Consider the following 15033-nt stretch of genomic DNA (forward strand, 5'->3'; position numbering starts at 1 on the left):
TAAACTGGCAATGCCTCTCGACCAAAGTGCTACATTTTTTTGTGACTGACAAAGAAACATTACTTACATAATTGAAACTAACTTATCCGCAACCCTGTACAGTGGGAATAAAGCAGTTATATAGACAATGGGATATACAACTGAATAGAAAAACCAGTAACCACACCAAGAACTATCTGCCTGCTCTCTCGCCCTCCTTCATTCTGTCTCTCCTTAGCTCTCCTTGCTTCAGGCTGCTGATGAAGTGATGACTGCACTACTCATTTAAAATGACAACACAAAAATAGATTTATCCGCAATACTTGCCAAGAATACGGACTTGAAAAAAAAAGACTGTAGAGGACAAAATAATGCCCTCTGTCCATAAAACTCCAACATGAAATTTTGTCATTGTTAGTTGACAATATGGGACTATTGAACAAGTTTTCCCAAAATGTAACACTACTTATATTTTAAAGAAATTGCTGGACTTTATTTTATTAATGTATTTCCTGTTATTTCTCACATCGGGAGTTATACTCTAATTCAGTGGTTCTTAAGCTGGGTTCGATCGAGTGGGTTCTGAAGCCGGTTCGGTGAGTCGGCTTCAGGGGTTCGGCAGAGCTGGTATGTCATCCCCCCCCCCCGCGGAGGGCCGAACACACCTGAATGTTGTGTAAATTCGCAATAACGCATATCTAAATTGGTCTTGCAAAGGCAACAGCAGAAGTCACACTGATTTGCTGGTATGTCATCCCCCCCCACCCCACCCCACCCCCCCGCGGAGGGCCGAACACACCTGAATGTCGTGTAAATTCGCAATTTGCTGGTACGTCATCCCCCCCCCCGAACACACCTGAATGTCGTGTAAATTCGCGATAACGCATATCTGAACTGGTCTTGCAAAGGCAACAGAGGAAGTCACACTGATTCGTCAGAAAAGGTGGCAAATACAACATTCACGTTACGGCCCACAATACCATTTTAATGTCCAATGCAGTGGTTCTTAACCTTGTTGGAGGTACCAAACTCTGCCCGTTTAATATGCGCATTCACCGAACCCCTCTTTAGTGAAAAGTAAAATATATTTTTTTTAAATTCAAGACATACCATATTTGCCGGTGTACAGGTCGACTCGGTGTATAAGTCGACCCCCTAAAATTTGACGGAAATTTACGATTTTATGATATATCCTTTGTATAAGTCGAGCTCAATTGTTGCATTATATTAAACTTCAAAATTCAATATGCGAAATTTATTGACGAAATGTGTTCAAATTCCGGGAGGCCGTGCGCATGCGGCTGTTTATAAGCACCGCGGAGGAGATCGCGAGCCTCATTCAACTTCCAGCGGCCGGCGAGCTCGCGCACGCCGCCCGGCACCAACGGGAGGCCGGAAATAGCTCCAAGCCGAGCGGATCGGCACTTTATAAGCACCGCGGAGGAGATCGCGGAGCCTCATTCGACTTCCAGCGGCCGGCGAGCTCGCACACGCCGCCCGGCACCAACGGGAGGCCGGAAATAGCTCCAAGCCGAGCGGATCGGCACTTTATAAGCACCGCGGAGGAGATCGCGGAGCCTCATTCGACTTCCAGCGGCCGGCGAGCTCGCGCACCCGCCCGGCACATCCGGGAGGCCGTGCGCACGCGCCAAGTGGCCGAAAATAGCCCCCGCCGAGCGGATCGGCTGTTTATAAGCACCGCGGAGGAGATCGCGGAGCCTCATTCGACTTCCAGCGGCCGGCGAGCTCGCGCACGCGCCCGACACATCCGGGAGGCCGTGCGCACGCGCCAAGTGGCCGAAAATAGCCCCCGCCGAGCGGATCGGCTGTTTATAAGCACCGCGGAGGAGATCGCTGAGCCTCATTCGACTTCCAGCGGGCCGCGCACTCGCGCACGCCGCCCGGCACATCCGGGAGGCCGTGCGCACGCGCCGAGTGGCCGAAAATAGCCCCCGCCGAGCGGATCGGCTGTTTATAAGCACCGCGGAGGAGATCGCTGAGCCTCATTCGACTTCCAGCGGGCCGCGCACTCGCGCACGCCGCCCGGTTCAAATTTTCTAAGTGCAACGCACAATGAGATGCATGAGAAACGGCCTTGGTTACCATCACATTTGAAGCGATGAATACAAAGTTAAATTTTATGACTCGGTGTATAAGTCGAGGTCGATTTTTTTCGGTCGATTTTGGATCGAAAAAGGTCGACCAATACACTGGCAAATACGGTAGATGTTTTTTACAGATGCACATAATGAACCGTGCATGAACATCACCTTGTTCAAAGAACAAAGCCAACACAATGCATGAACTCACAACACTGACTGTTGCCTTTGTGAGACCAGTTCAGATATGCATCATCACAAATTTACACGATAATTCAGATGTATTTGGACCTCCGCAGTGGAGGCTCTGCCAAACCCCTGAGACCGACTCACCGAACCCTTATGGTTTGATCAAACCCAGGTTAAAAACCACTGGTCCAATGCAAAGCAGTCTAACTGTACGCATGGGTGGAGTTTTCTTTCTTTTGGTGTTTTGGTAGATCGGCACCGATTAAAGGGGTCTTTGTGCCAATGTGGGAGGGGACACAGTCGATTTGTAGGCCAGCAAATAGAAGCTGCTAATGCTTCATTACTTTTAAATTCAGCGCAGGCAAGGTGCGTGAGTCCACATGGGGGAAGGACTCACTGGAGTCCATTGATGAAATGGGTGCGCTCAAAGTAAATTTAAAAGGAAGTGCAAGATCTATACTAGAGGATGATGTAGAGTTGGCTGCTGTGGAGTGGGCACTTGGAGACCGCTTTCCACCCCGACCGTGTGTCCGTATTTGACAACCACGATCTATGAAAGGGGGCCATTAGCTGAAAAACTGCATTGTGCTGAATGCTTTAAAAGACAAGAATATGATTGTTTGCTTGAGGAAAAAAAGTAGAAGGAGTCTGTTTTGTTAGTAGAGTAAAAGTGATTAATCATGCTTACCTATGTCTGAAATCTTTGTTTCTAATTACAGTGCAAGCAAAGGAGAGAAGAAAAGAAACAGAAGTTAGAGAAAATGTAGTCATCGCTTGGTATCACTCACTGAGCAGACACATATGGATATTAAACACTTAAGAGCACTATTAAGTGTGAAGTGTAAAGCTTAAGTGTGAAGAATCCATATTGTTCCTTTATTGGGAAAATAGGCAAATGTATAATTAATTTGTATCTTTTTAATTTGGAATCCAAGCACTACAAAGTAAAAGTTGAATGCAAAAAGAATAGAAGAGAAAAACGTGCAAAAATTGTTGAGATAATGTTGAAAAAAAATCGCCAATTTTATATAGTATACCAAAGACAAAAAGCACAGAAAAGATTCTGGACAAGCTTCAATCGTAATGTTGAATGGTATGAATTTGTGATGGAAGAATAGTCTTTAGAACATTTCAAACAGTAACACATGAACAAATGTTAACTTTTACACCAGCTACAATGAATATAAGTCTACACATATGTAAGTTATTTTTTCCCCAGTGTCTTTTTCGGGTCATCTCATTATTAGTGACTTAACATTTTCAAACTACACTACGGGGGTCACTGGGACACAGTAACTTATTGGGGACTTGCTGTGAATGAACACAGTGACACGGATTTAAACATGAACATTAGAACGTGTAAAGGCTTTTTATAGCTATTGTGACCACATAACCTTAGATACGATATCTTGTGAAAACTGGTATTCTTGTACCGTATTTTCCGCACTATTAGGCGCACTTAAAAACTAAAAAAAAAAAAGAAATTTACTCAAAAAATCACAGTGCGCCTTATAATGCAGAGTGCCTTATATATGAATAAATTGATGAATTTGTTGATCTATACTGGTTGTACACAGCGCTCTGCCAAAATGTTTCAGTATGTTTTAGTACGACTAGTAAATTACAAGGTCGCATCGCTTCCCAGCATTACGGCCACCGTTGTCAGGGGGTGTCACTGAATAGCTGCTGTACCCGTGAGGCTATTTCATTTCAAAATAGGCTGTTCCGTTAATGTTTTCAAGTACGTTTACGGATCAATATGCAACAGAATCATAAATAAGCAGCACCGATGTGTTAAATCAGTCTTTAGTCAGTTCCGATTACTTTTATGGGAGAGAGTTTGAGAAACGTGATTGTTTACAAGGGGCCGCCATGACACTTTGCTGAGGCTCATGGGAGTCTGCGAGCTGGGGCTCATGGGAGTTTGCGGGTGGCTAATGCTATAATGATAGCTGCTATACGCACGAGGCTATTTCATTTCAAAATAGGCTGCTCTGTTAATGTTTCGAGTAAATTTATGGATTGATATGGAGGGGAAACATAAGTAAGCAGTACCAATATGTTAGATCGAACTTTAGTCGGTTCTGATCACTTTTATAGGAGATAGTTTGAGAAACGCGATTGTTTACTGAGAGCTCATTGGTTATTGGCTAGTGGATGCATACCGCAACCCTAGTCAACCTCAGTTTGTTGTAGTATAGCTTCTATTTTGTGCGTCTTTTAATCTGGTGCGCCCTATATATGAAATAATTTCTCAAATACAAAATTCAATGAGGGTGCGCCTTATAATCCAGTGCGCCATATGGAGCGAAAAATACGGTCGTTAAAAAGAACATTATGCTGATTTGATGTCTATTGTTAGGTCAAATTATCTAAACTCTGACTTGTGTGCACTAACATGGAAGCGGTGTGCAATTGGAAGCTATTTTTTTACCTGAGCTCCATCACACTGGTAACATTTCCAGAGGGGAAGATCCTCCTGATGTAGTTGAAGTCTCCAACATATACACTACCATCAGCTCCACATGCCAAAGCAAGGGGTGCCAATAGCTTATTACCCTCTGCTTGCCCATTGCAGCTCGGGCAAGAAATGCTACGGCGGCGTCCATTTCCTATGCGAAAACATTGATATTAGGGGTGAAATGAGTGCTCAAGTAATATGAGTACCTTGATTAAAAAAGGATGCTTGAGGGTTTTTTCCCCCTCAGGTACAAGTTTATTTGGCATGCACTGTCATGAAGGCAAGTAAAGTTAGACACTGCGAGAAGGATAACTTCAAAATAATCCTTACCAAATAATACATGGACAAAGGTTTAGTTTGCTTGCTTTTATTTCAAAGTTGTTCTTGCCACAGTGTGGTGGCATGGCGGCTGACTTTACAAGTCTTACCAACAGTATTTGGGACCAATTTGTATTGCAAATAAAAACTGTTGCTATGAGTATCAATACGGATTCATTCTGAAATCATGTTCAATCACGAACCAAATATGCTAAAAAATAACTCTAATTAGGCTAGGCTAGGCTCTGGAAGGTAGGTGAGTGCCAAAGAAGTCCTCCAAATTGAAGATGGATGCCTCAACAAGACAGTCTGGTTAAAGAACAGTCATGATCTGATATGTACTGAAATATTTAAATTAAAAAATCTGGTGTAAATTGGGGGACACTGCAGTATCTTATGGCCTTCTCAGACTAAATGACTTGTTCACGATGGTCGCGCTGTCAGACAAAGCATAGTTCAATCAGCTTTCAGTCAAGTCGAAATGGAAGCATTATGTGCATTTATTTATACCAAGAAAATGCACATACACAAAATAAACTATTGACCCATTCCTGGAAGCTGGAGAGAGGGCAGTGTGTTTTCTTGCTTGCAATACCATTAATGATGAGACAGACAATGATATTGTGAATAGTGTCTCTTTTTTAGCTTGCTCCCACACATATGTATAAACAGTACACGGGAACTAACTGACTATGGCTTTTAAGCTTCACAAACTGAAAGTTTTAATACACTATAAGACTGCTGAGGAATTCTCATTCACATTTAACCGTATGCAAACATTACAGGCAGTATGGACTGTCTATTCTCCAAAAAGAACTTGAGGTAACAAATCTGTTGAGTGACACCACGTTTGCTCATCAGCTCCTCGTTGCGGACATTGCAGCCACAGCTCAACAAATCTTTCCACCATAACGTAGCTCCACCGGAGACCAGTAAAATACTGTCCCTTCGTTTTTTGGCCAGTTCATAAATTGAGTCTTTTGTTCAGACAAATAAAAAAAATGGTTGTTACCTGCTGACAGTCTCGACTGTAACTCCAGTCTTCCTCAGAGCCGTACACGGCAACAAAAACTTTTATTTGTCTGAACAAAAGAATCTGTTAATAATCATTACGGAGACATGATGAATCTCATCGAACTAATTTTGGCCATTCTGTTTGTTGTCAATCTCTCACCATAAGTAGGAAGCACTGTCTTCCCATTGGTCAATGCTCAAGAACCAATCAAAAGACAACGTAGTACATGCCACACTGCGACAAGATGAACAAACAATTTGAAATGCCACACTTTTTTCCTTGTGATTGTGAAGTGTCCCAAGCACCATCCGAATAATCGTTGAGTATGTCACTCTATCAGAATCAGAATCAGAAAACCTTTATTGTCATTCTACATAGTACAATGAAATTGGAGACCTCCACCCAGTGCATGAGGTAGATACGAGTAACATAGTCAAGTCAAGTAATCGACTAATAGAAAAGTATATGAATAATCGGAAACAGTAGTGCGGACAAAGTGCAGTAGTAGTGCAGGGAAAAAAAAGTGTCATCAGTGTCGGCTGGAGTTGAGGGCGGCTATGGCTTGGGGAAAGAAACTGTTTTTGAGTCTGTTTGTCCTGGTCTTCATTTGCCTGTAGCGTCTTCCAGAGGGCAACAGGTCAAACAGGGCGGAGCCAGGGTGGGAGCTGTCCGCTGAGATGGCCTTAGCCCTGCTGAGGCAGCGGGTACTGTAGATGTCCGTAAGGGAGGGGAGAGGGCGGCCGATGATCCTCTGGGCTGCCTTCACCACTCTCTGCAGCTTCTCCCTGTCAGCGGCGGTGGAGCTGCCGAACCATACTACGATGCAGTAGGTCAGTAGACTCTCAATGGAAGATCGGTAGAAGGTCAGCAACAGGTCGGTGTTGAGGTTGTACCTCCTGAGGACTCTCAGGAAGTGTAACCGCTGCTGAGCCTTCTTGACGATGGTGGTGATGTTCTCTGACCAGGAGATCGGGTCAGAGATGTGGACGCCCAGGTACTTGGTGCTGTGGACCCTCTCCACCTGCTCGCCGTTGATGAAGAGGGGAGTTGGCTCAGGGCTGTGCCTTCTGAAGTCTATGATGAGCTCCTTGGTCTTCTTGGTGTTCAGAGCGAGATTGTTCTCAGAGCACCAGTCGACCAGCTCCAGGACCTCCTCTCTGTAGGCTACCTCATCGCCATTGGAGATGAGACCGACCACAGTGGTATCGTCGGCGAACTTGATAATCCGGTTGTGGTTGTGAGCCGGTCTGCAATCGTGAGTGTAGAGGCAGAAGAGGAGGGGGCTCAACACACAGCCCTGTGGGGAGCCGATGCTCAGCGTACGGGTGGAGGAGAGGCGGGAGCCAACTCTCACAGCCTGGAGTCGGTTGGTCAGAAAGTCATTAATCCAGGCACATGTGAGAGAGGGGAGGCCGAGAGTGTCCAGCTTTGTGGTGAGTCTGTCCGGGAGGATGGTGTTGAATGCCGAACTGTAATCCACAAAGAGCATCCGGACATAGCTCTGCTGCTGCTCCAGGTGGTTCACCACACAATGGAGGGCTACGGCGATGGCGTCCTCTGTGGATCTGTTGGTCCGGTATGCAAACTGGTGGGGGTCGAGGTGTGGGGGAAGATAATCCTTGATGTGCTGAAGAACCAGCCTCTCAAAGCACTTCATGATCACCGGAGTGAGGGCCACTGGTCGGTAATCATTCAGGCTAGAGATGGCCGACTTCTTCGGCACTGGGATGATGGTTGAGGTTTTCAGGCAGGGCGGGACGGTTGCTAGGGCCAGGGAGCGGTTGAAGATCGTGGTGAAGGTGGGGGCGAGCTCCTCAGCGCATGCCCTCAGCACCTTGCCGGGGACCCCATCCGGGCCTGCGGCCTTTCTGGGATTCACTGCAAGGAGCACCTTTCTGACCTTGTGCTCCTGAACAGTGAGTGGAGTGATGTCAGAGCTGGGTGGGGGAGGGGGCAGGGCAGGGACAGGGGAGTGCTGCTGGGATGTTCCAAACCGAGCAAAGAAGCTGTTTAGCTCCTCTGCCAGCTGTGCGCCTTGGTCTTCGACTTGAGCGGCACTGCCCCTGAAGTTGGTGATCTCCTGGATGCCCTGCCACACCTTACGGCCGTTGTTGCTGGACAGGTGGGACTCGATGCGTTGTCTGTGGTCAGCTTTCGCCCGTTTGACTCCTCTCCTCAGCTCAGCTCTGGCAGCGCTGTACAGAGCTCTGTCTCCTGACCTGAAGGCGGTGTCGCGGGCTCTGAGGAGAGAGCGGACCTGGCTGCACATCCAGGGTTTCTGGTTAGGGAAGACCCGGATGGTTTTGGTCACAGTCACATTGCTGGTGCAGAACTGGATGTAGCCCAGAACTGTGTCTGTGTGTGTCCCCAGCTCCTGGTGGTCGAACAGGTCCCAGTCTGTCCGTTGAAAACAGTCTTTGAGTTTGTGGAGTGCATCCTCAGGCCAGGAGGTGATGGTCCTTAAGGTGGGTCTGAGTTTGCGTCTGAGGGGGGTGTAGGCAGGGAAGAGCAGGAGGGACAGATGGTCTGATTGCCCGAGGTGGGGGAGGGGGATAGCTCTGTATGCATGTTCGATGTTGGTGTAGACATGGTCCAGGGTGTTCTCACCCCGTGAAGCACACTTTACGTGCTGGTGGAAATTCGGCAGTACAGTCTTTAAGTTGGCCTTGTTAAAATCCCCCGCTACAATGTGAAAGCCATCAGGGTGAGCCCGTTGTTGTTCACTCACAGCTCTCAGAGGAGAGAGAGTGCCGTGCTTACGTCGGCGTCGGGTGGAATGTAAACAGCAATGACGATAACAACAGCTAGCTACCTCGGGAGGAAAAAAGGCCGGCACATGTACTCGAGGTCCGGACAGCAGTGGCTGCCTACCATGGTCGCATTGTTGCACCAGTTGTCGTACATGGGCAACAAACCACAGAGACAACTCAAAATCAGCTATGACAAAGTATGTTTGTCCACAACATGTCTGTTGGCTCATTATCGGGCTACATTAGTGTCGTCTGACGTCAGCATTACCTGAACTCCAGCGAAATAATTAAGTCTATTAAATTTTGCCATGAAAAGGAAGAAGTCTCATTGATTTGTTTTCTTACAGCTTCAGCTCACAGTAAGATGGAAGGCGCAAAACTTCCCAGACACACACACACACACACACATGTGCGCACGCACGCACACTCGCGCACACACACACACACACACACACACACACACACACACACACACACACACACACACACACACAGACACACACACAAACACACACAAACACACACATACACACACTCAAACACACACACACACACACACACACAGACAAATGCGAAAGAACCCAAACACATATAGTAAACAACTGTACATTGCATTCATACACACACAGTGTACTACCAATTTGTGGTGATTAAAGCCCTTTTCCCCCAAAAGGAAACTCCCTGCCCATACATAATTTGTTATTGTAGTACAAGTAAACAAACACACAGCACTTTCTTACCCATAATGCTGCTAATGACTGGCGGTTGCTGGGAAACAAATATGTTCTCACCATTGCCTTTGTACAGGATACCTACAGTAAAAACATAACACATTAGAAAGAACACAGAGAAAACAATGGCTTAATTTACAATAAAAGGCGTTTGTATGTGATTGTGTGTGTTGGGGGGGGTTGGTAGTATGGCCGCATCATACAGTGGAGCCTCGGTTTTCGGACGTCCCGGTTCTTGAACAAATCTGTATTCAACAAAAAATCCATCCATCCATCCATCCATCCATCCATCCATCCATCCATCCATCCATCCATCCATCCATCCATCCATCCATCCATCTTCTTCCGCTTATCCGGGGTCGGGTCGCGGGGGCAGCAGCTTTAGGAGGGACTCCCAGACTTCCCTCTCTCCAGCCACTTCATCCAGCTCATCCCGGGGGATCCGAAGGCGTTCCCAGGCCAGCTGAGAGACATAGTCTCTCCAGCGCGTCCTGGGGCGTCCCCTGGGTCTCCTACCGGTGGGACATGCCCGGAACATCTCCCCAGGGAGAAGTCCAGGAGGCATCCTGATAAGATGCCCGAGCCACCTCATCTGGCTCTTCTCAACGTGGAGGAGCAGCGACTCTACTCCGAGTCTCTCCCGGATGACCGAGCTTCTCACCCTATCTCTAAGGGAGAGCCCGGACATCCTGCGGAGAAAACTCATTTCGGCCGCTTGTATCCGGGTTCTCGTTCTTTCGGTCACGACCCATAGCTCGTGACCATAGGTGAGGGTAGGAGCGTAAATCGACCGGTAAATTGAGAGCTTTGCCTTTTGGCTCAGCTCTCTCTTCACCACAACGGACCGGTACAGGGTCCGCATTACTGCCGACGCTGCACCGATCCGCCTGTCGATCTCGCGCTCCATCCTCCCCTCACTCGTGAACAAGACTCCAAGATACTTGAACTCCTCCACTTGGGGCAGGATCGCATCCCCGATCCGGAGAGGGCAGCGAGAGCTGGAGATCACGGCCTGAAGAAGCCAACAACACCACGTCATCTGCAAAAAGCAGAGACGCGATGCTGAGGTCCCCAAACCAGAGCCCCTCAACTAGAAATTCTGTCCATAAAAATAATGAACAGAATCGGTGACAAAGGGCAGCCTTGGCGGAGTCCAACCCTCACTGGGAACGAATCCGACTTACTGCCGGAAATGCGGACCAGACTCTGGCATCGGTGATACAGGGACCGAACCGCCCTTATCAGTTGGCTCGGCACCCCGTACTCCTGAAGCACCCTCCACAGAACCTCCCGAGGGACACGGTCGAGCGCCTTCTCCAAGTCCAAAAAACACGTGGACTGGTTGGGCGAACTCCCATGCACCCTCGAGGATCCTGCCGAGGGTGTAGAGCTGGTCCACAGTTCCACGGCCAGGACGAAAGCCACACTGCTCCTCCTGAATCCGAGGTTCGACCTCCCGACGGACCCTCCTCTCCAGCACCCCTGAATAGACCTAGGAGTGTGATTCCACTGTAATTGGAACACACCCTCCGGTACCCCTTCTTAAAGAGGGCAACCACCACCCCAGTCTGCCAATCCAGAGGCACTGTCCCTGATGTCCACGCAACGTTGTAGAGGCGTGTCAGCCATGACAGGCCCACAACATCCAGAGCCTTTAAGAACTGGGCGGATCTCATCCACCGCCGGGGCCTTGCCACCGAGGAGTTTTTAAGTGACTTCGACCCCAGAGATTGGAGAATCCGCCTCAGAGTCTCCAGGCCCTGCTTCGTCAATGGGAGGCGTGTAGGTGGAATTGAGGAGGTCTCCGAAGTATTCTCCCCACCGACTCACGACGTCCCGAGTCGAGGTCAGCAGCACGCCATCCCCATTGTAAACAGTGTTGACGTTGCACTGCTTCCCCCTCCTGAGACGCCGGATGGTGGACCAGAATTTCCTCGAAGCCGTCCGGAAGTCATTCTCCATGGCCTCACCAAACTCCTCCCACGCCCGGGTTTTTGCCTCAGCAAACGCCAAAGCCACGTTCCGCTTGGCTATCCAGTACCTGTCAGCTGCCTCCGGAGTCCCTCAGGCCAAAACGGCCCGATAGGACTCCTTCTTCAGCTTGACGGCATCCCTTACCGCCGGTGTCCACCAGCGGGTTCGGGGATTGCCGCCATGACAGGCACCAACGACCTTACAGCCACCTCAACAATGGAGGCGCGGAACATGGTCCACTCAGACTCAATGTCCCCCACCTCCCCCGGGACGTGGGAAAAGCTCTGCCGCAGGTGGGAGTTGAAGCTCTTCCTGACAGGAGATTCTGCCAGACGTTCCCAGCAGACCCTCACAGAGCGTTTGGGTCTGCCAGGTCGGACCGGCATCTTCCCCCACCATCGGAGCCAACCCACCACCAGGTGGTGATCAGTTGACAGCTCCGCCCCTCTCTTCACCCGAGTGTCCAAAACATGCGGCCGCAAATCCGATGACACGACTACAAAGTCGATCATCAAACTGCGGCCTAGGGTGTCCTGGTGCCAAGTGCACACATGGAAACCCTTATGTTTGAAAATGGTGTTCATTATTGGAAATCCGTGTCGAGCACAGAAGTCCAATAATAGAACACCGCTCGGGTTCAGATCGGGGGGGCCGTTCCTCCCAATCACGCCCTTCCAGGTCTCACTGTCATTCCCCACGTGAGCATTGAAGTCACCCAGTAGAACGATGGAGTCCCCAGAAGGAGCGCTCTCAGGCACTTCCTCCAGGGACCCCAAGAAGGGTGGGTACTCTGAGCTGCCGTTTGGTGCATAGACACAAACAACAGTCAGGACCCGTCCCCCCACCCGAAGGCGGAGGGAGGCTACCCTTTCGTTCACCGGGGTGAACCCGAATGTGCAGGCGCCCAGCCGGGGGGCAATAAGTATACCCACACCTGCTCGACGCCTCTCACCGTGGGCAACTCCAGAGTGGAAGAGAGTCCAGCCCCTCTCGAGAGGGCTTGTACCGGAACCCAAACTGTGCGTGGAGGCTAGTCCGACTATATCTAGTCGGAATTTTTCTGCCTCGCACACCAGCTCGGGCTCCTTTCCAGCGAGAGCGATGACATTCTATATCCCAAGAGCCAGCTTCTGCAGCCGGGGATCAGACCGCCAAGGTCCCTGCCTTTGGCTGCCGCCCAGCTCACTTTGGCCCCTCCTACAGGTGGTGAGCCCATGGGAAGGGGGACCCACGTTTCCTTTTCGGGCTATGCCCGGCCGGGCCCCATGGGCGAAGGCCCGGCTACCAGACGCTCGCCTTCGAGCCCCGGCTCCAGGCCTGGCTCCAGAGGGAGGTCCCGGTGACCCGCGTCTGGGCGAGGGAAAACGAAGTCCATTTATTTTAATCATCATAAGGGGCTTCTGTGAGCTGTACTTTGTCTGGCCCCTCACCTAGGACCCGTTTGCCATGGCTGACCCTACCAGGGGCATGAACCCCCCGACAACATGGCTCCTAGGATCATAAGGGCACGCAAACCCCTCCACCACGATAAGGTGACGACTCAAAATTCAAGATTTTTTTTTTTGCTTCGGATGTCGGACAAAATTTCGGTTGTCGAACCTCGCGAAATGAGCCGAGAGGACCCGCATGACAACTGACTTTGTTTGTTATTACATTCTCGTTATTGTGAGGATTACATCAACTCTAATCATGCCTCCAAAGGAAGCAAGTGGGAGCAATATAGCCATCCTAAAACACAAAGACACTCTTAAAGCAATGTGACAGTGAGCGCCCGGCGTTGCGCGATCGGACCAAATTAAGCTCCCTGCGCACTGAGGTCCACTTAAATTTTAGAAAGTACATCAGGACATTAAAAATATTTTCTAAATGTCAGCGACGGCTCTGTCACAATAATGCGAACAGCGCAGTGTAGTTGCGCGGTCGGCGACGCGCTACGATTGTCGGCAGTGCGCTGCAGTTGCGCGATCGGACAAAATTAAGCTCCCTGCGCACTGAAGTCCACTTAAATTTTGGAAAGTACATCAGGACTTTAAAAATATTTTCTAAATCAGGACTTTAAAAATATTTTCTAAATTTTAGCGACGGCTCTGTCACAATAATGCGACCAGCGCATTTTTTTTATTCCATTATTTGTAATGCGAAAATGTGATTCTGAATTTGAACGATTCACTTCTCGAACAGCCTTCTGGAACGGACTGTGGTCGAAAACCGAGGCTCCACTGTGTATATATACACTGCTCAAAAAAAAAATAAAGGATTACATCAGCAGGACCGATATCTGCTACTTCGTGCAAGGAGGAACAGGTTTAGCCCTGCCCGAGCCCTCCAGCAGGCTACTGGTGTGAATGTCTCTGCCCAAACAGTCAGAAACAGACTTCACGAGGGTGGCCTCAGGGCACGACATCCTGTAGTGTGCCCTGTGCTCATTGCTCAGCACCGTGGAGCTCGATTGGCATTTGCCATAGAGCAGCAGAATTGGCAAGTCCGCCGCTGGCGCACTGTGCTTTTCACAGATGAGAACAGATTTACCCTGTGCAACCGTGATAGACGTGAAAGGGTCTGGAGAAGCCAAGGAGAGCGCTATGCTGCCTGCAACATCATTCAGCATGACCGGTTCGGTGGTGGGTCAGTGATGGTCTGGGGAGGCATTTCCATGGAGGGACGAACAGACCTCTACAGGCTAGAGAACGGCAGTCCGACTGCCTTTAGGTATCGGGATGAAATCCTTGTACCATGGTCAGACCCTACGCTGGTGCAGTAGGTCCTGGGTTCCTCCTGATCCACAACAATGCCCGGCCTCATGTGGCAAGAGTATGCAGACAGTATCTGTCATGATGGCGCCGCGGATGGCCGCCACGGTGAGTCGCTCTCTGTCTCTTTGTCTTATTTTGTGTGTTTTCTGTGTCCTCTGCTGCCCGTCCTGGATCACTTTTACCAGAGAAGCACTGTTAAACATCGGTCAGTCTTCTTCTGGTATTTTCTCTCCGTGGTCACCGACTCCCTCTCTTGCAGAGGCTGCGCCCGCACTCCAGATCCGGGAGGAGGAAGTGCGCCAGATGTTCCGGAGACAAAAGATCAGGAAGGCCCAGACGGCGTGTCACCTTCCTGCTTGAAAGTCTGCGCTGAGCAGCTGGCGCCCACCTTTGCACGGATTTTCAATCGTTCCCTGGAGCTGTGTGAGGAGCCCTCGTGCTTCAAGAGCTCCACCATCGTTCCAGTGGCCAAGAAGCCCGCCATCACAGGTCTGAATGACTATAGACCTGTTGCACTGACATCTGTGGTCATGAAATCTTTCGAGAGGTTAGTACTGAACCACCTGAAGGATGTCACGGGCCCCCTGCTGGACCCCCTCCAGTTTGCCTACCGGGCAAACAGGTCGGTGGATGATGCGGTCAACATGGGACTGCACTACATCCTGCAACACCTGGACACCCCAGGAAAGTACGCCAGGATGCTGTTTGTGGACTTCAGCTCGGCGTTCAACACCATCGCTCCTGACATCCTCCAACAGAAGCTC

General features: G+C 49.5%; 1 protein-coding gene across 13 annotated transcripts in view; it reads right to left on the reverse strand.

Moving 5' to 3' along the window:
- Positions 1 to 15033, reverse strand: part of LOC125969391 (teneurin-3) — a 519170-nt gene that overhangs the window by 98346 nt on the left and 405791 nt on the right. For 11 of the 13 annotated variants that reach the window (XR_007481537.2, XM_049721351.2, XM_068650689.1 and 8 more), the window contains 3 exons: positions 9552 to 9623; positions 4702 to 4879; positions 2956 to 2976 (listed from right to left, as the gene is read on the reverse strand). Coding sequence is in view for 12 of the 13 variants with exons in the window: in XM_049721351.2 (XP_049577308.1) it covers positions 2956 to 2976; positions 4702 to 4879; positions 9552 to 9623 (271 nt within the window). In the remaining variant the exon portion in view is untranslated. The remainder of the gene's footprint in view (positions 1 to 2955; positions 2977 to 4701; positions 4880 to 9551; positions 9624 to 15033) is intronic. The other 2 variants (XM_049721345.2, XM_049721348.2) reach the window with 1 other exon arrangement.

Source organism: Syngnathus scovelli, chromosome 5 (genome assembly GCF_024217435.2).
Source record: "Syngnathus scovelli strain Florida chromosome 5, RoL_Ssco_1.2, whole genome shotgun sequence".
In the NCBI taxonomy this organism is placed as follows: Eukaryota; Metazoa; Chordata; class Actinopteri; order Syngnathiformes; family Syngnathidae; genus Syngnathus; species Syngnathus scovelli.